General features: G+C 49.9%; 1 protein-coding gene across 2 annotated transcripts; it reads right to left on the bottom strand.

The window, feature by feature from the left end:
* Positions 1-23,941, bottom strand: LOC119978215 (acidic mammalian chitinase-like). Of its 2 annotated transcripts, XM_038819661.1 has the most exons (12): positions 23,817-23,941; positions 23,610-23,714; positions 22,878-22,907; positions 21,095-21,296; positions 20,260-20,316; positions 19,047-19,212; positions 18,291-18,415; positions 12,998-13,121; positions 12,688-12,870; positions 11,386-11,502; positions 6,539-6,680; positions 1-716 (listed from the first exon to the last, which is right to left on the bottom strand). In XM_038819661.1, exons 2-12 carry the CDS (start codon positions 23,632-23,634, stop codon positions 466-468), a joined length of 1,422 nt encoding a protein of 473 aa, XP_038675589.1. In that variant the 5' UTR covers positions 23,635-23,714; positions 23,817-23,941; the 3' UTR covers positions 1-465. The 2 variants fall into 2 exon arrangements, with proteins under 2 accessions (XP_038675589.1, XP_038675590.1); XM_038819662.1 differs by lacking the exon at positions 23,817-23,941 and having other exon boundaries at positions 21,095-21,295.
* Between the last annotated feature and the right edge of the window lie 676 nt (positions 23,942-24,617).

Below are 24,617 nucleotides of genomic sequence, written 5' to 3' on the forward strand. Positions count from 1 at the left end.
CCATGATATTGAATCTTATTTTATTTTACTTCTGTGTAAAAGACCCCGAGAGCAAACTTGGAGCATATGGGAATGCAGGGAAAATAAGACAGCTTTAACCAATCAAGCAGGATCACAATTTACTGCATACAGAGATGATTCTAAAATCACACATTGATCATTCTCAGATCGCTCTTTGATGGCACTGTATCTGTTTCCACTGGTAAATAGTTAAAGGATACTTCTCTGTGTGATTCTCTGCAATTCAATTTTTAGCCATAAAGCAGCTTAATGAAAAGTTACAGTTTAATGAAAATACAATGCAGCTAGGGTTATTTATGGGACATGTTTACGCTATCACGTTGAATTCTGATCAATACAATGATACCAGCATGTCACCAAATTCATCTTCATTTTACATTCTTTCATTTTTCATTAATTTTTTGAAGCAATATGTGACGACCAAATCTGTTCATTGCCATTGCATTAATGAGACCAATCGCAGCAGTGGCAATCTTCAGAAAAGACCAAATTAGCAGGGCAATCCTGATGGAAGGTTTGGTCATTGTCACAAACGTAATATTTATGGGGATCATTTGGGTCAACATATGAACCCTGCGCTCTCCCCTGGCACCAATTGCTTCCACTGTTTTGAGGGGTGGCAATTGTAACATTGGACCTTGGTTTGAGTGACCCGGTTATCGGTGAAGCTGTGGTTTGGGGTGATGGGAGATCCTCTGCAAAACAAAATGGAAATATGATTTAATCAAAATACTGGCATCTAAATCATCAAGAGATTCATTACGTTGTGCTCCACTCTCTGCTTCTCTTTGCCACTTACCACCCACTCTCCCCTACTTCCTCTCATTTTCTGTCATTTTGAGTGAGAGGGTGAATGAGAGAGTGAGTGAGTGTGTGTGTGAGTGAGGGTGTGAGAGAGTGAGTGAGTGAGTGTGTGTGTGTGTGAGTGAGAGGGTGAGTGTGAGGGTGAGTGAGTGTGTGTGTGTGAGTGAGGGTGAGCGAGTGAGTGAGTGTGTGTGTGTGAGTGAGAGGGTGAGTGAGAGGGTGAGTGAGTGTGTGTGTGAGTGAGGGTAAGTGAGGGTGAGTAAGAGGGTGAGTGAGAGGGTGAGTGCGAGGGTGAGTGAGAGGGTGAGTGAGAGGGTGAGTGAGTGTGTGTGTGAGTGTGAGGGTGAGTGAGAGGGTGAGTGAGAGGGTGAGTGAGAGGGTGAGTGAGTGTGTGGGTGAGTGTGAGGGTGAGTGTGAGGGTGAGTGAGAGGGTGAGTGAGAGGGTGAGTGAGAGGGTGAGTGTGAGGGTGAGTGTGAGGGTGAGTGTGAGGGTGAGTGTGAGGGTGAGTGAGAGGGTGAGTGAGAGGGTGAGTGAGAGGGTGAGTGTGAGGGTGAGTGTGAGGGTGAGTGTGAGGGTGAGTGAGAGGGTGAGTGAGAGGGTGAGTGCGAGGGAGAGAGTGAGTGAGAGAGTGAGTGTGTGTGTGAGTGAGAGAGTGAGTGTGAGGGTGAGTGAGAGGGTGAGTGTGTGTGTGTGAGTGAGGGTGAATGAGAGAGTGAGTGAGTGAGTGTGTGTGTGTGTGTGAGAGAGGGTGAGTGAGAGGGTGAGTGTGAGTGTGAGTGTGAGGGTGAGTGTGAGTGTGAGTGTGAGGGTGAGTGTGTGTGTGTGAGTGGGTGAGTGTGAGGGTGAGTGACAGGGTGAGTGAGAGGGTGAGTGAGTGCGAGGGTGAGTGCGAGGGTGAGTGTGAGGGTGAGTGTGAGGGTGAGTGAGAGGGTGAGTGAGAGGGTGAGTGAGAGGGTGAGTGTGAGGGTGAGTGTGAGGGTGAGTGTGAGTGTGAGGGTGAGTGTGAGGGTGAGTGTGAGGGTGAGTGAGAGGGTGAGTGAGAGAGTGAGTGTGTGTGTGAGTGAGAGAGTGAGTGTGAGGGTGAGTGAGAGGGTGAGTGTGTGTGTGTGAGTGAGGGTGAATGAGAGGGTGAGTGTGAGTGTGAGTGTGAGGGTGAGTGTGAGGGTGAGTGTGTGTATGTGAGTGGGTGAGTGTGAGGGTGAGTGTGAGGGTGAGTGTGAGTGAGAGAGAGTGTGAGGGTGAGTGTGAGGGTGAGTGTGAGGGTGAGTGTGAGGGTGAGTGTGAGTGTGAGTGTGAGGGTGAGTGAGAGGGTGAGTGTGAGGGTGAGGGTGAGGGTGAGTGTGAGGGTGAGTGAGAGGGTGAGTGTGTGTGTGTGAGTGAGGGTGAGTGAGAGAGTGAGTGAGTGTGTGTGTGTGAGTGTGAGGGTGAGTGTGAGGGTGAGTGAGTGTGTGTGTGTGGGTGAGTGTGTGGGTGAGTGTTAGGGTGAGTGTGAGGGTGAGTGTGAGGGTGAGTGTGAGGGTGAGTGAGTGTGTGTGTGTGAGGGTGAGTGTGAGGGTGAGTGTGAGGGTGAGTGTGAGGGGGAGTGTGAGGGTGAGTGAGAGGGTGAGTGAGAGGGTGAGTGTGAGGGTGAGTGTGAGGGTGAGTGAGAGGGTGAGTGAGAGGGTGAGTGAGTGAGTGAGTGAGTGTGAGTGTGAGTGTGAGTGTGAGTGAGAGGGTGAGTGTGAGGGTGAGTGTGAGGGTGAGTGTGAGGGTGAGTGAGAGGGTGAGTGAGAGGGTGAGTGTGAGGGTGAGTGAGTGTGTATGTGTGTGAGTGTGAGGGTGAGTGTGAGGTGAGTGTGAGGGTGAGTGTGAGTGAGAGGGTGAGTGAGATGGTGAGTGAGAGGGTGAGTGAGAGGGTGAGTGTGAGGGTGAGTGTGAGGGTGAGTGAGAGGGTGAGTGTGAGGGTGAGTGTGAGGGTGAGTGAGAGAGTGAGTGTGAGGGTGAGTGAGATGGTGAGTGTGAGGTTGAGTGTGAGGGTGAGTGAGAGGGTGAGTGTGAGTGTGAGTGTGAGTGAGAGAGTGAGTGTGAGTGTCAGGGTGAGTGAGAGGGTGAGTGTGAGGGTGAGTGAGAGGGTGAGGGTGAGGGTGAGGGTGAGTGAGAGGGTGAGTGTGAGTGTGAGTGAGAGAGTGAGTGTGAGTGTCAGGGTGAGTGTCAGGGTGAGTGTCAGGGTGAGGGTGTGTCAGGGTGAGTGAGAGGGTGACTATGAGTGTGAGTGTGAGTGTGAGTGAGAGAGTGAGTATGAGTGTCAGGGTGAGTGTCAGGGTGAGTGTCAGGGTGAGGGTGTGTCAGGGTGTGTGAGAGGGTGAGTGTGAGTGTGAGTGTGAGTGAGAGAGTGAGTGTGAGTGTCAGGGTGAGTGTGAGGGTGAGTGTGAGGGTGAGTGAGAGGGTGAGTGTGAGTGTGAGTGAGAGAGTGAGTGTGTGTGTGAGTGAGAGAGTGAGTGTGAGGGGGAGTGAGGGTGAGTGTGAGTGTGAGTGTCAGGGTGAGTGTCAGGGTGAGGGTGTGTCAGGGTGAGTGAGTGTGTGAGGGTAGGGTGGGGGGGGGCAGAGAGGAGTGTGGGGGGGGGGGATGCGGGGGAAGAGCTCCCGGAGGAAACCCTTGTAGTCAGGGGGAGGAAGTGTAAACTCTCCACAGAGAGACTCCCGAGGTTGAAATTTAACCCATGTCCCTGGCGCTGTAAGGCAGTAGTGCTAACCACTGTGCCACCATGTTCCTCTATTTGGCTCCACCACATCCAGATCGTCCTCGGCTCTGCCACCTCCACCTTCTCCTCTCCAGCAACACCGAGATTGGCCGTATAAGCATTGTGTGTCACGTGTGGGCCAGTTATGGTGAGCTCAGCCACATCCCTCCCTATTTTTTCTATTCCTTTACGGGATGTGGGGACGCTGACAAGTCCTAAATTTATTTCCCATCCCTTATTGCCCTTCAACTAAGTGGCTCTTAGCCATTACTGAGGGCAATTAAGAGTCCATCACATTGATATGGGGTGACATTTAGGCCAGAGCAGCATTTCTCTACCTTGCCTACTGACCTTCCTTTCCCTCTCCCAATCCCTATCCTTTTCAAAATGATGGGGGTGATGGAACAAATGTTTACATTTATGGATCAGCTTAGGGGCTGGTTTAGCACAGAGCTAAAGAGCTGGCTTTGAAAGCACACCAAGGCAAGCTAGCAGCACGGTTCATTTCCTGTACCAGCCTCCCTGAACAGGTGCCAGAATGTGGCAACTAGGGGCTTTTCACAGTAACTTCATTTGCTGTAAAGAAGGGTAAGATAGGGTTTGAGAGTAAACTTGCTCAGAATATAAAAACAGACAGTAAAAGTTTTTACAAATATATAAAACAAAAAAGAGTGGCTAAGGTAAATATTGGTCCTTTAGAGGATGAGAAGGGAGTTTTAATAATGGGAGATGAGGAAATGGCTGAGGAACTGAACAGGTTTTTTGGGTCGGTCTTCACAGTGGAAGACACAAATAACATGCCAGTGACTGATAGAAATGAGGCTATGACAGGTGAGGACCTTGAGAGGATTGTTATCACTAAGGAGGGAGTGATGGGCAAGCTAATGGGGCTAAAGGTAGACAAGTCTCCTGGCCCTGAGTGCTAAAAGAGATGGCTAGGGAAATTGCAGATGCACTAGGGATGATTTACCAAAATTCACTAGACTCTGGGGTGGTCCCGGTGGATTGGAAATTAGCAAACGTGATACCACTGTTTAAAAAAAGGAGGTAGGCAGAGAGCAGGAAATTATAGGCCAGTGAGCTTAACTTCGGTAGTAGGGAAGATGCTGGAATCGATCATCAAGGAAGAGATAGTGAGGCATCTGGATAGAAATTGTCCCATTGGGCAGACGCAGCATGGGTTCATAAAGGGCAAGTTGTGCCTAACAAATTTAGTGGAATTTTTTGAGGACATTACCAGTGCAGTAGATAACGGGGAGCCAATGGATGTGGTATATCTGGATTTCCAGAAAGCCTTTGACAAGGTGCCACACAAAAGGTTGCTGCATAAGATAAAGATGCATGGCATTAAGGGTAAAGTAGTAGCATGGATAGAGGATTGGTTAATTATTAGAAAGCAAAGAGTGGGGATTAATGGGTGTTTTTCTGGTTGGCGATCAGAAGCTAGTGGTGTCCCTCAGGGATCCGTGTTGGGCCCACAATTGTTCACAATTTACATAGATGATTTGGAGTTGGGGACCAAGGGCAATGTGTCCAAGTTTGCAGATGACACTAAGATGAGTGGTAAAGCGAAAAGTGCAGAGGATACTGGAAGTCTGCAGAGGGATTTGGATAGGTTAAGTGAATGGGCTAGGGTCTGGCAGATGGAATACCATGTTGATAAATGTGAGGTTATCCATTTTGGTAGGAATAACAGCAAACGGGATTATTATTTAAACAATAAAATATTATTTTTAATTCACCTGCCAATGCGACTAGCGAGTCTTTGTGAAATCCGATTAAGTAAACCAGAGTTAATCCCTCGACCTGAAGAAAATGCTTAACAGCTTCCAAAGTCATCGTGTTATATCACTATAAACCCGGCGTCTCTTTTTAATTTACGCTATAACCTAAATTCACCACCTAATGTTCCAAGTCCAGGACCTGAGCCTCCAATTAATGTTACAATACCCTGGTTTAGTGCTTGGCAGTTTCAGGCCCACCGACCCCGGAGTCCCAACACCAGTGGATTAATCAATAACTTATTCAGAATTTGTAGAATCTTTGGCCCCTTGACTGCTCAATAAGTTACAGACACCAGGTTTGTAAATTGAATACAATAACTGTTCATTTATAACAGAATCAAAGTTGAATCATGCAATAATTATAACAGAATAATGGACAGCTAATCTACAAGCCCCCCTTCTACTGTCCCACCATCTACCCAAACACACACAGGACAGATAAACAAGAGGGAGGGGGAAGGGATTAAGATGAAAAGAGAGAGCTCTTTCTTGTGATATTGGAGTCCTTGCTGCAGGCTGTCCTCCCAGGGGGCTTAGTGACTGAAGCCACCGGTGTTGTATTAGTGATGATCTTCTGGAAGCTGCATTCAGTCAGTACTCCCAGACAACAGGATTTTCTCTGGGAAGTCACTTTAACGTTTGTTAACCAGGGCTTTCACTCAAAGGAACGGCCTCAGGCTGTTTAATTCTTAAAACTCCCTTGGCTCACCTCAGCCGAGCTTTAGCCAGAGTTTTAAACTGAATTGGTTTCCTGTATCACCAGGATGACCTCTGGCTTTACTGAGGAGAGAACAGAGTTCCCATCCGGGTGTTCCAGAGCGGTTCTAACATTTCAGGGAGAGAAACACAAAGAGCTTTCTCCAGCTCTGAGTTCAAAACGAAACTAAAAGAGAAACCACAGTCACACAGAGAAAACCTCAACCAATCAGCAGCGGCTATTGTCAAGCCCCAGCAATTCCAGTCAGTCCATTGGCCAACAGCCAAGTCTATCAAAGTGTGTCAGCGCTGAACTTCCTGGAATCTGCTAATTTGAAATGTGAACAGCTTCCTGCCGACGGCTTTGCCCAGAGGTCACATGTCAGCCTTCAGTGTAACTAACACAGGCCTCTGCTCAAATTAACGGCAAACCTTTAAAAGGAGAAAACAATCAACAAACAATGGTTCAACAGGAGGATCCTTACAGTTGGGTTTTATATATAATAACTTACCAGAATCACCAATGTGAAGGAGGGATTTCAATCTGTTGATCAAAGGGTAAACTCCTTGATTGCATTTAGTTCCACTAAAATCATCTAGATCCAATGCCCAGACCATGGCACCTCCAAAGTTGTTACTTTTCAACCATTGAACCTACAGGTAAAGAGATATAAAATAAAATTTAAAAGTATGTACATTTTTTTAAAGTAAAATAAAATTGCCATAGTCCCAGATGACCACCGGCTGCTTTTCGCTTTGGAAGGGGGAGAGCTGACTCCTGGTGATTTAATAAGAAGACCACCACACCTCCGGCGAGGGGCAAGGTTGAGAAGGCGGAGCCTTCATGAATAACCTCAGCGGGGACGGGAATTGAAACCGCGCTGTTAGCCTTGCTCTGTGTCACAGGACACTGGGCTAAATCGCTGGCTTTGAAAGCCAGCAACACGGTTCAATTCCCGTAACAGCCTCCCCGAACAGGCGCCGGAATGTGGCGACTAGGGGCTTGTCACAGTAACTTCATTTGAAGCCTACTTGTGACAATAAGCTATTTTCATTTCATTTCAAGATGTCCAGCCAACTGATCAAAACCGCCCCCCATAGTGTTATCACCCCCATGAGATCCACGGGGATGGGCCGATCGATCTCCTCATGGGGCTCTGTGAGGAGCAGAAGCCCAACTGCAGGGCCCGTTAATTCCCCAAGATAAAAGTTGCCCCAAGAAGGGATTGGGGCCTGGACTGTTGCTTAGTTGCTGAATTTCCTAACAGTGTGTGGGAATTAACTACTTTTGACTCATCTTTAGGGGCTCCTCATTTACTAAAATATTAGGGATGAGGGTAAAACTAAACGACAGGCAGCATTGCTGGACGCTCGCCCACGGCTCCACCTCCACACGAAGGAGCGAGATCAGCACTGGTTCAAAAGTCCTGCTCTTCGTGGACTCAAATCTTTTGATGCGAGCGTGGAAGACTGGGTTCGGAATGCGGAGCGTACGCGCTATTTTTTCAGGGCGAACGCCATTACTGGGGGATCGCCAAAAGGTCATTCTTTTAACAGTTTGTGGATTCCCCACTTTCAGTATCATACAGAAGCGAATCTATCCTGCGGCCCCAGACTCCAAGCCTTTGATGTATTGGGAGACTCTAACAAACCACTATGACCCCAAGCTTTCGGTCATTGTCCAAACATATTGATTCAATACGGCCGAGAGAACCCCGGGAGGTTTGGTCACTGAGTTTCTGGCACACTTATGCAAATTGGCGGAACACTGCGACTATGGGCCATCCCTATTGGACATGCTATGGATTTGCCTTGTGTGTCGGGTTAATAACATCGGTGACCCAGCAGAAATTGCTGGCCCCTAAAAAGGGCCATCGAGATCTCTGTCTCATGGGAGATTGTGGTGAAGGAAGTCCATGAGGTACGCCAGAGCTGGAGGTGAATAGGGTAAGATGCCTCCCATTCAGACAAGCGATGCCTCCTTGGAAAAGAACCTCTGGGATCCAGTCCTTGCCCAAACACCATCCGGGCCTCTTCAGCCAGGCGGGAGATCGTCCCCTGAACCACTGGAGGAGGACTCACAGAGGAGGGGCACTTGTGACCGATGAAACCACAGAGACCAGAAACACTACGAAAATAAACGTGTCGCCTTGGTTAAGGGAGACGCCCGCCTAGAGCCAGGATCCTCCACCTAGCGCTGCCCGACAAAGGTGAGTGCCTGTAGTTGAATTGCAACCCACTCATAATGGAACTGGACATGGGGGCTGCGGCTTCAGTGATAGGGTGGCAGACGTAGGAAAGGATCGGGACAGGAATCCAGCACTTGAACTTGAGAGACACCGAGTTGAGGTTGGCACTGTACACGGGGAACCACTCACCACCGCGGGCTCAACAATGACAGGCAACCACCTTGAGAGAGAAAAATGCATTTTTGACGCAGAAGATATCATGTATTTAGGATAATGTGTGGACCGAGACGGCTTTCGCCCAGTAGAGGAGAAGGTGCGAGCATTAAGACGAGCTCATTGGCCAGAGAAGGTAACCAAATTGCCGTTGTTTTGGGGAATTGTGAATCATTACTGGAAATTTAATCCCAATGTGGTGACCATCGCTGCACAACTGCAGGCACTTTTGAAAAAACATCAGGAATGGGTATGAAGGGCACAGCAAGGAGAGGGGGTGTGGAGGGCACAGCAAGGAGAATGGGTATGAAGGGCACAGCAAGGAGAGCGGGTATGAAGGGCACAGCAAGGAGAATGGGTATGAAGGGCACAGCAAGGAGAGCGGGTATGAAGGGCACAGCAAGGAGAGCGGGTGTGGAGGGCACAGCAAGGAGAATGGGTGTGGAGGGCACAGCAAGGAGAGCGGGTATGAAGGGCACAGCAAGGAGAGCGGGTGTGGAGGGCACAGCGAGGAGAGCAGGTGTGGAGGGCACAGCGAGGAGAGCGGGTATGGAGGGCACAGCAAGGAGAGGGGGTGTGGAGGGCACAGCAAGGAGAGCGGGTGTGGAGGGCACAGCAAGGAGAGCAGGTGTGAAGGGCACAGCGAGGAGAGCGGGTGTGAAGGGCACAGCGAGGAGAGCGGGTATGGAGGGCACAGCAAGGAGAGCGGGTGTGGAGGGCACAGCAAGGAGAGCGGGTGTGGAGGGCACAGCAAGGAGAGCAGGTGTGAAGGGCACAGCGAGGAGAGCGGGTGTGGAGGTCACAGCGAGGAGAGCGGGTGTGGAGGGCACAGCAAGGAGAGCGGGTGTGGAGGCCTTCGCCAGGTGAAGCAGCGACTGTTGTCGTCAGGATTGTTGACCCACTACAACCCCTCAAAGCCCCTTTTGATCTTGTGTTGCCCCCCCCATATAGAATCGGGGTGGTGTTATCCCACTGCAGAGACGATGTAATGGAGAGACCGACAGCCTAAGCAGCACGCTGCCGTGTGCAGCAATGCTGAGATTGAAAAAGAATGGCTGCCCGTCGTTTTTGCAGTGAAGACATTTCACCCCTGTGTCCGGGCATCGTTTCACCATCAGAACAGACCGCAAGCCATTGCATGGATTGCTTAAAGAGGACAAGATGATTCTGCCAATAGCATCTGCCTGGCACAGCGTTGGGCCCTATTGTTAGTGGCATATGGGTACATGCTTGAGCATCACCCGGGCACCCAGGTTGTAAACACGGACCCGCTAAGCCAGCTCCCATTATCATCTTGCCCCCCGATCTCCACCTTACATGTGTCGGTCTCTGCCACACAAGTTCGCAATTGGAGACAGAAGGACCCAGTTGGCGGAGTTAGGCCGCATTGTCTTACACGGGGGCCAGCAAGGGAAACTGCCGAAGAAGCTGGGGGATTTTGAGATCAGGCAGCAAGAGCTCAGTGTGGCGAACGGCTCCTCCCGTCTGAGAGGGTAACAATAAGAATAATCTTTATTATTGTCACAAATAGCCTTACATTAACACCGCAATGAAGTTACTGTGAAAAGCCCCTAGATGCCACATTCCGGCGCCTGTTCAGGTACACAGAGGGAGAATTCAGAATGTCCAATTCACCTAACAAGCATAAGACATCGGGACTTGTGGGAGGAAACCAGAGCGCCCGGCGGAAACCACGCAGACACGGGGAGAACGTGCAGACTCCGCACAGACAGTGACCCAGCCGGGAATCGATCCCAGCTCTGTGAAGCAACAGTGCTAACCATTGTGCTACCATGCCGCCCGATTTGCGATGTGGGGCGGGGTGGAGGGACAGCCATGGGACTTCGCTATCCAGCCGCCCGCTCAAAATGCGTGATTCCCTCAAATTCCTTGCCATGCATACATCTGCATGGCGAAGGATACTGAATTGCTCTATGATTCACGCTCCCCAATCATGTGCAATTCAGCACTGGTGGGATTCACCACCAGCAGGGTCCTCTGATGGTGTGGGGGGGGTGACCACAATGGGAAACTCCATTGGCCGCCTGCCAGGACAGAGGATCGCACTGCCATGCCAGAAAACTGGTCTGCAGGGTGGAGAATTCCACCCATAGTCTCCCAAACAAAGAAACTTGCCCTTTCTCAAAATCTAAATACGCCACATCCACATCTCCCTTATTCATCCCCCCCCCCCCCCCCCCCCCCAGGCCCCCCCCCCCAGCGTTTGCGCTCTATTCCCGCTGGCAGCGGCCAGGTGTGGACGGCGCCGGCAGGAACCTGTCGTGTTGGGACGGACGCTGGGCCCATTCGGGCCGTTGAATCGCCACTCGCCTTTTGCAAACGGCGAGCGGCGATTCTCCGAGCGGCCAGGCGTGATTCTCGCCTCGCTGGTTTGGTGGTGGGGGGGGGGGGGGGGTGTGGGGTGGGGGGAGGGGGTGGGGGGGGGGGGTGGCGTGGAAGAATCACGTGTGGGTGTCGGGGCGGCGTGGCAGGACCCGCAGGGCGACCCGGCGATTCTCCCACTCGGCATGGGGTGGGGGGGGGGGGGCGGGGGGGGGGGCAGAATTCTGCCCAGGATTTCCCTTTCAGAAATCCTCGTTGACGTTGTCTCATCTCGGTGGTATTTTCTAAGTGCCTGTTATCACATCCTTTATAATCCACTCTCGCATTTTCACTACAACTGATGTTAGACTAACCGGCCTATAAATCCCTGTTTTCTCCCTTCCTCTTTTGTAAATAGAAGGGTTACATATTCCACCCTGCAATCTGATACAACACAATCAGCGTGATTTTCATAGAAAAAGAACATCATTAATTAACCAGTTTCTGAGCTGCTGACTGCAAAAGCTCCATTGATTTATCTTTCTTGATAAAATTATCTTATTGTGTAATTAACTGTTAAGATGAATACTTGTAGCATATGTGTGAAATTACACAGTTAAATTCCAAACTCTTACTTTGGTTGTGAAGCTCTGCTGGTCGTCATATCCAATCCATTGATTACCCTTGAATGCATAAGAAACCTTCTGATCTTCAATGTATTGAACAGTAGCATTTTTCAAAAAAGGACAGACCTGTCGAACAATATCAATAAGTACAGATAACGTAGCAGACAAATCAATCCTGTTCCTCTTGCTTCATCAGCTCTCATTGTTAATTAATCAACTGCACCAGACAAATGTTGAAATGTATCAGCTCTTATCTTCTAAAAAGTAAACTGGTTTTACAAAATCTTTCCAAAGACACGATAAATATTTAATGGGGCTGGTTTAGCACAGGGCTAAATCGCTGGCTTTGAAAGCAGACCAAGGCAGGCCAGCAGCACGGTTCAATTCCCGTACTAGCCTCCCCGAACAGGCGCTGGAATGTGGCGACTAGGGGCTTTTCACAGTAGCTTCATTTGAAGCCTACTTGTGACAATAAACGATTTTTAAAAAAAACATTTTTTTTTAATGGGTGTTGGTTTATCTTTTAAATGATGACAGGCTGAATCAATTATGATGCGATAGGGGATCAATCACTTCAACAAATCTTTCCAATGGCCTTTGGTGTCGGCCTTTTAAATGGTTGTGGCTTTGGTTTATGCCAATAAATAAGGACTGGGATTCTCCCTTCCGGGGATAAAGTCCTCACGCCGGCGGAAAAACCAATGCCAACCACTCCGGATTCAATGGGCCCCCAGGTGAAGGATTCTCACCTGTCTCAGGGGCTAGGTGGACGCCGGAGCATTTTGCGCCACCCCAGCCGGCGGAGATGGGACGGCACGAGTTCGCGCATGCGCAGAACCGCCGGCATGATTCCGTGCATGTGCAGACTGGCCGATGTATTTTGGCGCATGCGCGGGGGGGGGGGTTCTCTTCTCCACGCCGGCCAAGGCAGAGCCCTACAAGGGCCGACGCGGAAGGAAGAAGTGCCCCCACGGAACAAGCCCGCCCGCAAATCGGTGGGCCCCGATCGCGGGCCAGGCCACCGTGGCGCCCCCACCCCTAACCGGGGTCGGGTCCCCCCACGCACCCCCCCACCGAGGACCTCCCCCACAGACTTACCTGCCACGTCCCGCAATGTGGGACCATACATAACCCATGCCGGCTGGACTGGTCAAAAATGGACGGCCGCTCGCCCATCGGGGCCTGGAGAATCACCGGGGGGGGTTATTAGATTCCATGGTGAAACGTGGGCTATTTTTCTGATTTTTCATACATTCAAGATAATCTTTGGAGAGCTTACCATGAAATGACTAACATTTGCAGCACGATTACCTCATAGTAGGCCCAGAATCCAGCCTCTCGGGTGAATTGTCCAGGTTTCCCAGGGCCAGATACTGGGGCACCAACACCTGTCTGCGAAGAGCTAAGGGTGAAGCTACGTCCATATGTTGGAAACCCAACAATCAGTTTCTCTGCCGGAGCACCCTTACCTCTCCAGTAGTTCATAGCGTAGTTCTGCAAGATAATTTAGCTTGATATCTTTATTAACATTTAGCTAACTTGAAAAAAACATATTACTTGCTGGTAAAATATTAGGCAAAGAATGAAAATAGCCCAATATAGCTGCCAAAGATGTACTTACAACGTTATAATAAATAAATTGGCCTTGATCGCCAGAGCCACGATACAGGGGGCTATTGTGTCCAGTGACTGTCTCCCAGGATCCATGAAAATCATACGCCATCACAGAGATAAAGTCTAGATATCTGTTAAATAAGTTATCGCATGGAGCATTACATTTCAAAAATGTTTTAATTGTTAATTATAATAATCATGGTGAGTTATTACCGAGTCTGTGATTCCAATACAAGAACATTGATTCCCTGTCAAAGCTCTAGGTTTGCAACCTATTGGCTATTGGGGCCATAGCTATTCTTGATAATGTAGGCAGCAATTTAACTTTAAAAGAAGAGTCTGTTCCAGGCAGGGATTAGCGAGGTCTTTTCCAGCAACTCCACCATCTAGTGGCACTTTGTTGGGTTTCTTTGAGCCTTGGCAGGAAGCAGCCTGACCAGACTCCACTCAGAGGTTGCATTTCCTGCACTGAGGAGCTTCAGAGCTCCAGAGCTTGGCCCAGTCACAACGGGTTATGGATGAGGGCATTATTGACACTGCCCAGGCACTGGCTGACCCACGTCAATCCCGGAAAGAGGTGGCACAGTGACTACGTCAGGTGGCACAGTCCCTGAGCCCATGGCCGTGAGCATGCAGACGCTGGTTGAGATGAGAGTGGGCCTCCAGGACGGGCAAGGCTCGTCCCAAGGAGTATTCTGGGGTCCATCGGGGACCCCAAGGGAAGAGAAGGTGATGGGGACCGTGCAGGTGACTCCCGCAGAAGAGGTGCTGGAACATCGTAGCACCTCGGATACCCTTCTCTCGTCTCACAGGTGCATCGTCTGTGCAGTGGACAGAACAGGGTGGCAATGGGCAGAACAAGGTGGCAATGGGCAGAACAGGGTGGCAATGGGCAGAACAGGGTGCCAGCACATTACTTGAGATACCCGAGCAACTGCCAGACCCATCCAAGCCCAGTCACTCTGGAGGACGGCCGCCAAAGGGTACCCAGGTTACAGGGCCGGAATCGCAGCAAACCCACCATTGATATACCAACGGCGGATCCACTTAAACAGAGCGTTATGGCCCTTAAGGTTAGAATGGTAGACACCAGTTAAGATGGCACGGGCGCGGCACACAGGATATTGTTAGGGTTTAGGACACAGACCATTATCGTGATGGTCACATGTTCTTTGAAAATTAAAAAGCTGCGCACAAATGTTCCAACCTGCCTCGGTGCTCTGTCAGAAGGGTGTGAGGAATGGGCTGGCTTGATATGGCTGCGGAGGGGGCACTGGGAGGGGGCAAGATGGGTGTATGGTGGATGTGTTCACTAGCCAGGACCCCCAGGTCGAACCTTGCCCATCACCCTGGTACTCTGCCACTCCCTTCCGCCCAACCCAATCTCCGCATCCCATCCCCAACCCTGCACCCTGAGGGTTCAGTGGGAGCGTGTGAAGGAATGGCCAGCTCGCATGCAGGGATCACCCAGGAGAATGGTGGAAAGTGCTACCCTGGGCAGGAATCAGACATTGTCAAATGATGGGAAGCACCTGAGGATATCGCAGAGCGGATGGTCATCATCCTCCATCCCAGGGACCAGACTCACTGTTACCACCAACCCGGGGGCCATACCACATGTGGTTGCAGGGGCGGGGTGCAGGACGGCTGGACATGGGAGAGGGTGGTCAGCCAGGGGTGGCGGGGGGTAGGTGGATTGGGATGAAGGTGACGCCAACCATGCCCAGCAGTCAGTGAACGTGGAGGGCATTAGACTGTCCCATGCGCACCGCTCATGTCGCACCCATCGTGTGGCCTCCTGTGCCTGCCCGAGCCTGATGCCCGGCCCATCCTGGCCCTTCTCCTCATCGGACTAGGCCTGGAATTCATCCCCCTCCTCCATTTCATCACCCTTCTGCTGCACGAGGAAGATGCAGCAGGCCACCACGATGTGCGAGACCCTCCTCACACTTTACCGGAAGTCCTGCCCAGAGCGGTCAAGGCACCTGAACGGCATCTTCAGGACAGCGATTCAGCACTTGATCATGGCACTGGTCGTGGCATGGGCATCTTTGTAGCGGGTCTCCGCGTGGGTATGTGGCCTCCGGATTGGTATCATCAGCCACGACAGCAATGGATAACCCCTGTCACCCAGGGGTAAACCCCTCACCCGGGGGTGCACAGTCAATTGTGCCAGGATGAAGGAAGCATGCACAGCTGCCCGGGTATTGGGCGCAGATGTGAACAGTGTGAAGCTCATGGTCACACACTAGCTGCATGCTCATTGAGTGGAACCACTTTCAGTTTGTGACGATCGCCTATTATGGGCCGGTGCTCATAGGAGGACACACATCCCGTCAATCACCCCCTGGACCTGTGGTGCAATCACATGCATGAGTGCACTTAGTGCTTAGAATGAACTTACCACCTTTTGAAGTGGCAATGTTTGCAAACGTTGGGGTTTCACCACTTCGGCCTCTGAACTGTTAAGGGGGGTCAATGAATCAAAGCTGCAGATGGTTTGTAGAAGCTGTCAATCACTGGCCACTGCTAGAAAGCTATGAATGGCTTGCAGCTAATGGATCTGTGGGAACCAGATGCAGATCACAGCTGTTTTCCATCCAGGAATGGACATGTGGAGCTTCAAGGTAAGTGTTACAGCTGTAATTCTTCTTACTGCCCCAGTCTGGACTGCTTTCTAGCGTCTGTGGAGGGGTCCGTGTGTGGGGTGAGGGTCCGTGGGGACCTTTTCCTTTCGGCAGATGCGCCTGTGTGGAGGTCCCCCTATTACAGGGGTCCCGAACAGTCTTCCTATTACAGGGGTCCCTGGGGCGAGTGCTTCAGGTCACCCCCATATTTGGGGAGGGGGGCTGCTCTGAAGTGCGGGACCGAGTTACGGTGGGGCAGGGTCTTCGGGGCTGATTTAGGGTGCGGGGTGTGAGGGTTAATGGCTGTGGAACTTTGCTATTGGGCCACCCAATAGTTAGCGGCCCAGTAAGAGGATTCCATTGAATTACTTCCCACTCTGCGCTCCCAGGGAGATTGTAAACCAATTGCAATTCAGATCCTGTAGGAGAACATCGGGCTGGATTCTCCGTTCCTACGGCTCAGTGTCGACGCCAGCATGGCACCCGTGCTGTTTTACGACCGGAAAATCGCCATGAACCCCTTACCAATTCTGATATCGGTGAGGGGCTAGCATCAGCACCGGGTGAAACGCCCATGCATCACGCAGAGAATTGCCAGGTTCCAGGCCGAGCATGTCGGCAGCAGGCGTGCCGTACAACATGGCGCCAGCCACGCGAGTAACCTAACCTGCAAACCTCTGGCTGTCCCCCCAGCCCTTGCAGAAGCCAGCGGCTCGGATCCTGGTCGGGTGTGGTGGTCCTGGACACAGTTCGCAGCCGTCACACTGAGTTGCCGAACCCTGGGCCACATGTGTCTCGCGCCATTGGGAACTCGACCTCCCGGGGGTGAAGCATCACGGGTGGACTGGCTGATGATGTGTCAACGCCGTTGAAATGGTGCGTGTCACGATGACGGCAGTTTGGAGGGGGAGGAGCTTGCCGGACCAGCTGCTAACCGGCTCTGGCCCCGATTTGGTCGCGAAAATCCATTCTCCACCGATTGCCAATCACGATTTTGGCGTTGTGCTACGGAGAATCCAACCCATATTCTCTCAAATGGAGAACCCAGCCCCACGTCTTTTATCTCGCACAGATCCTTCAAAATTGACAGAGGAAGGAGGAGTGTTGAGAACTCTGAGGATCTGCCATTGCATGACTAATGCTCACCCTCCTCAAGCACAACTGCACACGGGTTAGTGGGTGACTGTGGGTGCAGTACACTCCAAACAACACGGGTTAGTGGGTGATTGTGGGTGCAGTACACTCCAAACAACACGGGTTAGTGGGTGATTGTGGGTGCAGTACACTCCAAACAACACAGGTTAGTGGGTGATTGTGGGTGCAGTACACTCCAAACAACACGGGTTAGTGGGTGATTGTGGGTGCAGTACACTCCAAACAACACAGGTTAGTGGGTGACTGTGGGTGCAGTACACTCCAAACAACACGGGTTAGTGGGTGATTGTGGGTGCAGTACACTCCAAACAACACGGGTTAGTGGGTGATTGTGGGTGCAGTACACTCCAAACAACACAGGTTAGTGGGTGATTGTGGGTGCAGTACACTCCAAACAACACGGGTTAGTGGGTGATTGTGGGTGCAGTACACTCCAAACAACACGGGTTAGTGGGTGATTGTGGGTGCAGTACACTCCAAACAACGCGGTGGAAAAGGCTGAAAATAGGAATGTTCAGTCACGATGATATAACTCCCAATATTTGGAAATATTCTTTGAAATCAGTTCTCGCAACACACATCTGATATTTCCAGGGTGGCAGCTTTGCAATTTAACCATTAAAACACTTTCAATCCTGCCCATCTCATTGAACAATGCTTCCTCATTGTGTTTTTGCTTTTTGGTCTCTGGGTAGTTACCTGTGTGCTGACTCTTCAGGCAAAAATCCAGGGTTCAATCTCCAACTGGTTGGCGATATAAATGTTTAAATTACATATACAACACCTTCTGGAAGGTTTCACTCACACCAAGGTCAAACCTGGAATTGGACAGGTTTTCGAGCCGTGAGCAACTTTTGAGATTTTAACCCTGCTTCTGACACTGAACCCATGCCCCTTCAACAGTTAAAATTCTCCCCTTTGTGGACAACGTCATTGAGGGACATTGTTGCCTCCCAGCCTGTACTACAGGAAGTAACAAAACGGGACAGTTATTCAGCTCTCGATTGTATGGTATTCAGTGAGGAATACTAAAAAAGAAGAAATTGATTTCAAGAGGACTCAAAAACAGCTTCTTCCCCACTGTCACCAGACTCCTAAATGACCCTCTTATTGACTGACCTCATTAACACTACACCCATGTATGCTTCATCCGATGCCAATGCTTATGTAGTTACATTGTATATCTTGTGTTGCCCTATTATGTATTCTCATGTATTTTCTTGTCTTTTCTTGAATTTTGTTTAATTCCCTTTTCTTCCATGTACTGAATGATCTGTTGAGCTGCTTGCAGAAAAATACTTTTCACTGTACCTCGGTACACGTGACAATAAACAAATCCAATCCAAGCCTGCACCATGAATGGCTGTAAGGAAGAGTTCTATCGCCACATTTTTTAAATTAACATCCTCCGAATCGTTAACAAGATGAATTTAACTTCCACTGGTTTATTTGCAACAGATTTAATAATAGCATTTTCCAAAAGTTGCGAAATTAAACCTTTACACAAGTTGAACTTACTTTGAAACCTCAGCAACCTCATATGCAGCGTCAATGATGTTTTTACCAGCAGCAACAGCAGCGGTTAGCAGGAGTCTGGCCTGCCCAGAAGACTGGGCCTCTGCTCGAAAAGCCTCTTGTAATTCCTGCAAACATATTTTGATGTGAAATGATCATTGACATTCTTCAGAACACCATTTGTGTAGTGACAGCTCATGTTGGCAGTGTCCAATTGTTGGGCATTCTGTCCTTCTTAATCTGTTGTAATTTGATTTGTATATATAGGACTTAATGTCCTGTGTACTTCACAGACACCTAGTGGAATGACTAAGCTATGCGTTTACAGAGCTATATAGAGTCCTACAGCACAGAAATAGGCCCTTCAGCCCACCATGTCTATGCTGACCATCAAATACCAATATATACTAATCCCATTTACCAGCACTTGGTCTATAGCATACAGCTGAGGGAACTATCTAAATATGCCAGGGCACATCTTCAGTAATGTCCTTCAGCCATTTTCAGAAGGATGTCGTCATTACTGATATTCGGGAAGCATTCGTGGTTATCGGGCCTCTAAAACTCATTTGCTCTTGTTTCGTTGCACCCTCCCATTTCCCCCCCCCCCCCCCCCCCAGTGTGTAAATCTTTTAGCAAAACTAAAATAATGTCCTCAAAGAATGAGATGCAATTTGTAGCTGAATTAGTTACAAAGGAGTATTCCTGTAATATTCTGATGTAATGTTAGATTAAAGATGATAATTTTGGAACTTTCACCTTGACCAAGGTTGTGAAACGGTTTTTGTCGCTGGCTGGACTGCCTCGTGAAGCCGGATACTCCCAGTCCAGGTCTAAACCATCAAATCTATACTTGCGCAGGAAGGTGATTGCAGAGCTGATGAATGTAGTTCGGGTTTGCTTCGTGGCGACCATGTTACTGAACCTACTCAACAGGGGGGCAGGTTGAAAATGGAGAAAAGATTAAATTCACGAAGCTATACCTGAGAGCCAATGGAGTACTTGTGACCAGTACTGTTCCTGTGAATACTTGGCAAGCTCATGCTCAACTCTACTCAAAATCACTCAATGACTGCATTACAAAAAAATAGAATGAGTTGTGAAAGCTTCAATCAGAAATGCTGCCCCGCCATTTCGACATTTCTAGCACTGCACCAAACATTCCGCCAAAATAATTTTCTACTTAAGTGTACATAATGATTGGTTGCTTATGGGCCCTTGCTGAGAGTTGCCCTCCCTCTCTCGGGGTCTTCTTTAATCTTCCTGTCCATAACCTTCTTGCTGTTGCTGCTTTAAGGGCACTGCCACTTTGAAGATATGGGGCGGCATTCTCCGTCCCACCATACCCGGCCAATGGGGTTTCCCATTGTGGGCACCCCCACACTCTCAGCAAATCCGCAGGCATGAGTGCGCTGCTGGCGAAACGGAGAATCTCACCGTCAGAGAAGCCCACCCAGGGCCACTTTACGAGCATTGCCACTTTAAATATATGACCTCTTTCCGGGTGTTGCCGCTTTAAGACTTTGCTGTCATCTTACCACCCACACAAGCTGTGGTTGAATCACAGGATTTAAGAAACACTGAAGAAGTGTGAGGGGGAAAGATCGCTATAAAACAGGACAGATGATTCTCCCGCTCCCACCCTATGGGTCACTGACATCGGGTACATAGAATTCCAGATGATAGAAAGTTTGTCATTTTTCATAGTGCCCCATGGGTTTCGAGTTTAATTCCTGTTGCAGTGGCCCCAGTTTGCCTGACTCTACATTTCTCTGCACTGACACGAGCAATCTCATTAGAAGCCTGGAACTTGGTTAGCTGGCTGTTTGGTGCCATATTTATATTTCATATTTGAAAGTTGCCAACTTAATTTTACTAGTTAACGGCAGAAATGCTGTCATTGCTATTTCTTAACTCTCTGGAGTTTGTGACCGAAACTATTTTGCAGAATCAAAACTATCGTCGATATTACCTAGCCGAACCAAAGTTCCAACCTCCAATAGCCAGAAGTGTTTTCAGATTATTATTCCTGTTGAGAAAAAAAACAATGATTTTCAATTTTGCAGTAAGCTCAGGGCATGTTACATGAACAATGACTTCCTCTCTCATATGAAGAAAGCACAATTATGACATTAGTTACTTGGTTCCAAAGTTCCTGGGCTGGAATTTCAGTGGCTAAGTGCCGGCTCAAATGGAGAATTTGCGGGCATTTTTCACCCTGGAAACCAGCGGTGAACCCTCACCAGTCCCCGGCTCCCGCGCTAAAACAGCCGGAGAATGGCCGGGTCCCTGGCCGCGCGTGCTCACGGCGATGACTTGCAGCGGTCGCACCGTACAACATGGCGGCAGCCGTGCGTGGACCCGAACCGCCATGGTCGATCCCCTGGCCACCCCCCCCAGCCCGCGTGGAAGACACCACCCCCCACCCCAGCCAGCGGCACAGATCCCGGCCGAGTGCGGCAGCGCTGGACACAGTCCGCAGTTGCCACGCCAGGTTCCCGACCGCTCAGACCACACGTCCCCTGCTCGGTCGGGAACTCGGCCCATCGGGGGTAGAGCATTGCGGGAGGGCTTTCCGATGACGCGCCAATGGCGTTGCAACAGCAGCGTGATGCGATTACGCCACTCCCAAAGGGGCACAGCATGGCTGACTGGGGTCAAACCGGCGTCAGCCCCGATATCGGCGTCGGGCAACAGAGAATCCTGCCCCATAAGTAACTTAACATGAGATGAATTGTAAAAGATTAATTGTGAAATGGATTTTTAAACTGTAACAAACAGAGCTCAGAGGGAATAATATAACTTACTTTGTCTTCAGATTATTGAATTTCACATACATGGCGGGATCATTCCATTCGAAGGTGGTCAGTTTGTTGTTCGTCATGCTGGCAAAGGCATAAATCAGGTGGGTACACAGGTGGGGGTCAACATTTGTTGGGGTGAATTTGCCACCTTCTGGCCTGTACTGAGCCCAGTTTGTGTAGTAACAAACCAGTTTGTAGGAGGAGCCTGAAGTATGAAGAAAAACACAAGATGGCAAAAAATCCACAACATTCCAGACTATCAGTCAATCCCGCTCATCTAAGGTCTTCATTGGAGTATTTGGTCCAATTACTTTAATTTGTGCTGAGGAACAGTGAGCCGGAGTCTCTGTTCCTGAGACTAAGGGTTGACGCCGGGGTAGAATTCGGGGACTTTAACAACAGCAAAACTGGCGCCGCACCAGGGTCGATTCAGCGACTGTTTAGGGGCAGCATCGGTACCACGTGGAACACAATCGATTCCAATGGGAAACAGTGCGGGAGTCACCTGGTCCATGATTGACAGTCGGGAGGCTGACAAGCTCCAGCCGCACACACACATTACACTCCCTACACACACTCATCCCAGCCGCACACACACATTACACTCCCCACACACACTCATCCCAGCCGCACACACACATTACACCCCCCACACACACCCATCCCAGCCCCACACACACATTACACCCCCCACACACACCCATCCCAGCCTCACACACACATTACACTCCCTACACACACTCATCCCAGCCACACACACACATTACACTCCCCACACACACTCATCCCAGCCTCACACACACATTACACTCCCTACACACACTCATCCCAGCCGCGCACACACATTACACTCCCCACACACACTCATCCCAGCCGCACACACATATTACACTCCCTACACACACTCATCCCAGCCACACACACACATTACACTCCCCACACACACTCATCCCAGCCGCACACACACATTACACTTCCCACACACACTCATCCCAGCCGCACACACACATTACACTCCCCGCACACACTCACCCAGCCGCACACACACATTACACTCCCCACACACACTCATCCCAGTCGCACACACACATTACACTCCCCACACACACTCATCCCAGCCGCCCACACACATTACACTCCCTACACACACTCATCCCAGCCACACACACACATTACACTCCCTACACACACTCATCCCAGCCGCACACACACATTACACTCCCCGCACACACTCATCCCAGCCGCACACACACATTACACTCCCCACACACACACATTACACTCCCTACACACACTCATCCCAGCTGCACACACACATTACACTCCCCACACACACTTATCCCAGCCGCACACACACATTACACTCCCCACACACACTCATCCCAGCCAACAAGATGGCACTGTCTCTGCTGGAGCGTGCCCGTAGAGCTGATAGGTCAGCTGGGGCCAGCGGGCACTTTGTGGGGTGCCCTGGTTTTCAGCAACTTTAATCTTTAAACCAAATCCAATTTCTAAAATTGCCCTTCTGGGATTTGAACACATGTTCGATTGGATTAATACCCCAGTAAAATAACCACACATTGTGGGCAGCACGGTAGCATGGTGGTTGTTGGGTTACGGGTATAGGGTGGGTACGTGGGTTTGAGTAGGGTGATCATTGCTCGGCACAACATCGAGGGCCGAAGGGCCTGTTCTGTGCTGTACTGTTCTATGTTCTATGTAATTAGCATTCCCAGGACCAATGAAATATATCACTTTATATAAACTGAAATGTACATTGACTTACCCAGTGGTATGTGCAGAAAGATGAAACACACTAAAATAACAAAAAACACATGATCAAATTCATGCCACAAAATATCTGCAGAACTTTAGTGTTAAAGATTACAAATAAATCAAAATTAATATTTCAGCATGATTATTATGAGATAAATCTATTTTCTAAGACTCAAATCTGAAGTTAATTGCTTTATTGTGTAACCTATTGCTATGTCTTTGATTTTGATTTATTTTGGTCTTTCGCACTTTGTGCGATATGGAGATGCCGGCGTTGGACTGGGGTGAGCACAGTAAGAAGTCTTACACCAGGTTAAAGTCCAACAGGTTTGTTTCAAACACTAGCTTTCGGAGCACTGCTCCTTCCTCAGGTGAACCGGCACTTTGTGTCGGTTAACAGTTTGTGAAACTCTAGTCAGTCTGGATGTAAAAGGATAATTACCTGAGTGGGTGTTGGCATTGCGGAAACCCAGCCAGTGCCAGCACATACTGGGCAATCACAGGGATGGTGCCCGCACAGACAGCCACATTCTGGGTCAGATGTTAAACTGTTCCATTGTCTGCCTGTTACTGTGGATGTAAACAATCCCATGGCACTGTGTAAACAACAGCCACATGAACAGACAGAAGGTGAGAAACCAGTGACCTTCTGATGAAAACAATCGTCTGGTGATGTGGCCGTATTTACCGCTTCAGATCGTCTGAAATGGAAATAATCCAACACAAAATAGCCAATACTGACCAGTCAAGAGAAGCCCCTTCCCCATCCTGGAGCTGGGAATCTGCTCAGTCACTGGATTTCTGTTCAGTCGTATCACTGATTACAAAAACACACTTAAGAAAGAACCTGTAGAAAAAAAATCATAGTAATTTTCATGGAAATAACCGCTAAAATCTATTAAAGCCATTGAATTTGGGTGAACTCTTTTCAGGTTATTGTATCTCATACGTTGGTCTCGATGAAAGCTCCGTATGCAGCAGCTTCGGTTTGTACTGAGTTGAATATTTCACGCCCTTTTATAGATTGATCCACATATTAACACATCCCACACATTCTTGCACTTTGTGAATAATAGTATTGTGCAAAATTTGTGTTGAAAGACAAATGCATGTGACTTCTGTGTTGCAATGTATTTTGGCTCTCAATTCTGTGGTATTGCATGATCTATTGTAATAATTTGTTAACCCATCTAATGGTTAGCTTGGTATCATTGCAGATGAGATGTAATGTGCCGGTAATGTTCAATGTTTGGAATGTTTAATGATAAATTGCTGCTGGAAATAACACACAATTCTCACAGTTGTTACAATCCTTGGCCAGGCGCCGTGACGGGAGCTGGGCGCCGTGACGGGAGCTGGGCGCTGGGACGTGGGCCGGGCGCTGGGATGTGGGCCGGGCGCTGGGACGTGGGCCGGGCGCTGGGATGTGGGCCGGGCGCTGGGATGTGGGCTGGACGCTGGGATGTGGGCTGGGCGCTGGGATGTGGGCTGGGGGCTGGGACGTGGGCTGGGCGCTGGGATGTGGGCTGGGCGCTGGGACGTGGGCTGGGCGCTGGGATGTGGGCTGGACGCTGGGATGTGGGCTGGGCGCTGGGACGTGGGCTGGACGCTGGGATGTGGGCCGGGTGCTGGGATGTGGGCTGGGCGCTGGGACGTGGGCTGGGCGCTGGGATGTGGGCCGGGCGCTGGGATGTGGGCTGGGCGCTGGGACGTGGGCTGGGCGCTGGGATGTGGGCTGGACGCTGGGATG

This window comes from Scyliorhinus canicula, chromosome 15 (genome assembly GCF_902713615.1).
Source record: "Scyliorhinus canicula chromosome 15, sScyCan1.1, whole genome shotgun sequence".
Lineage (NCBI taxonomy): Eukaryota > Metazoa > Chordata > Chondrichthyes > Carcharhiniformes > Scyliorhinidae > Scyliorhinus > Scyliorhinus canicula.

Coding starts and splice junctions, on each gene's coding strand:
- LOC119978215 (XM_038819661.1), bottom strand. CDS start 23,634: ATGGGGAAGGGGCTTCTCTTGACTG. Junction 18,416..19,046: donor GTTTCACAACCTTGGTCAAG/GTGAAAGTTCCA, acceptor ATATGTTTGCAG/GAATTACAAGAGGCTTTTCG. Junction 13,122..18,290: donor GAGGTTGCTGAGGTTTCAAA/GTAAGTTCAACT, acceptor CTTATTTAACAG/ATATCTAGACTTTATCTCTG.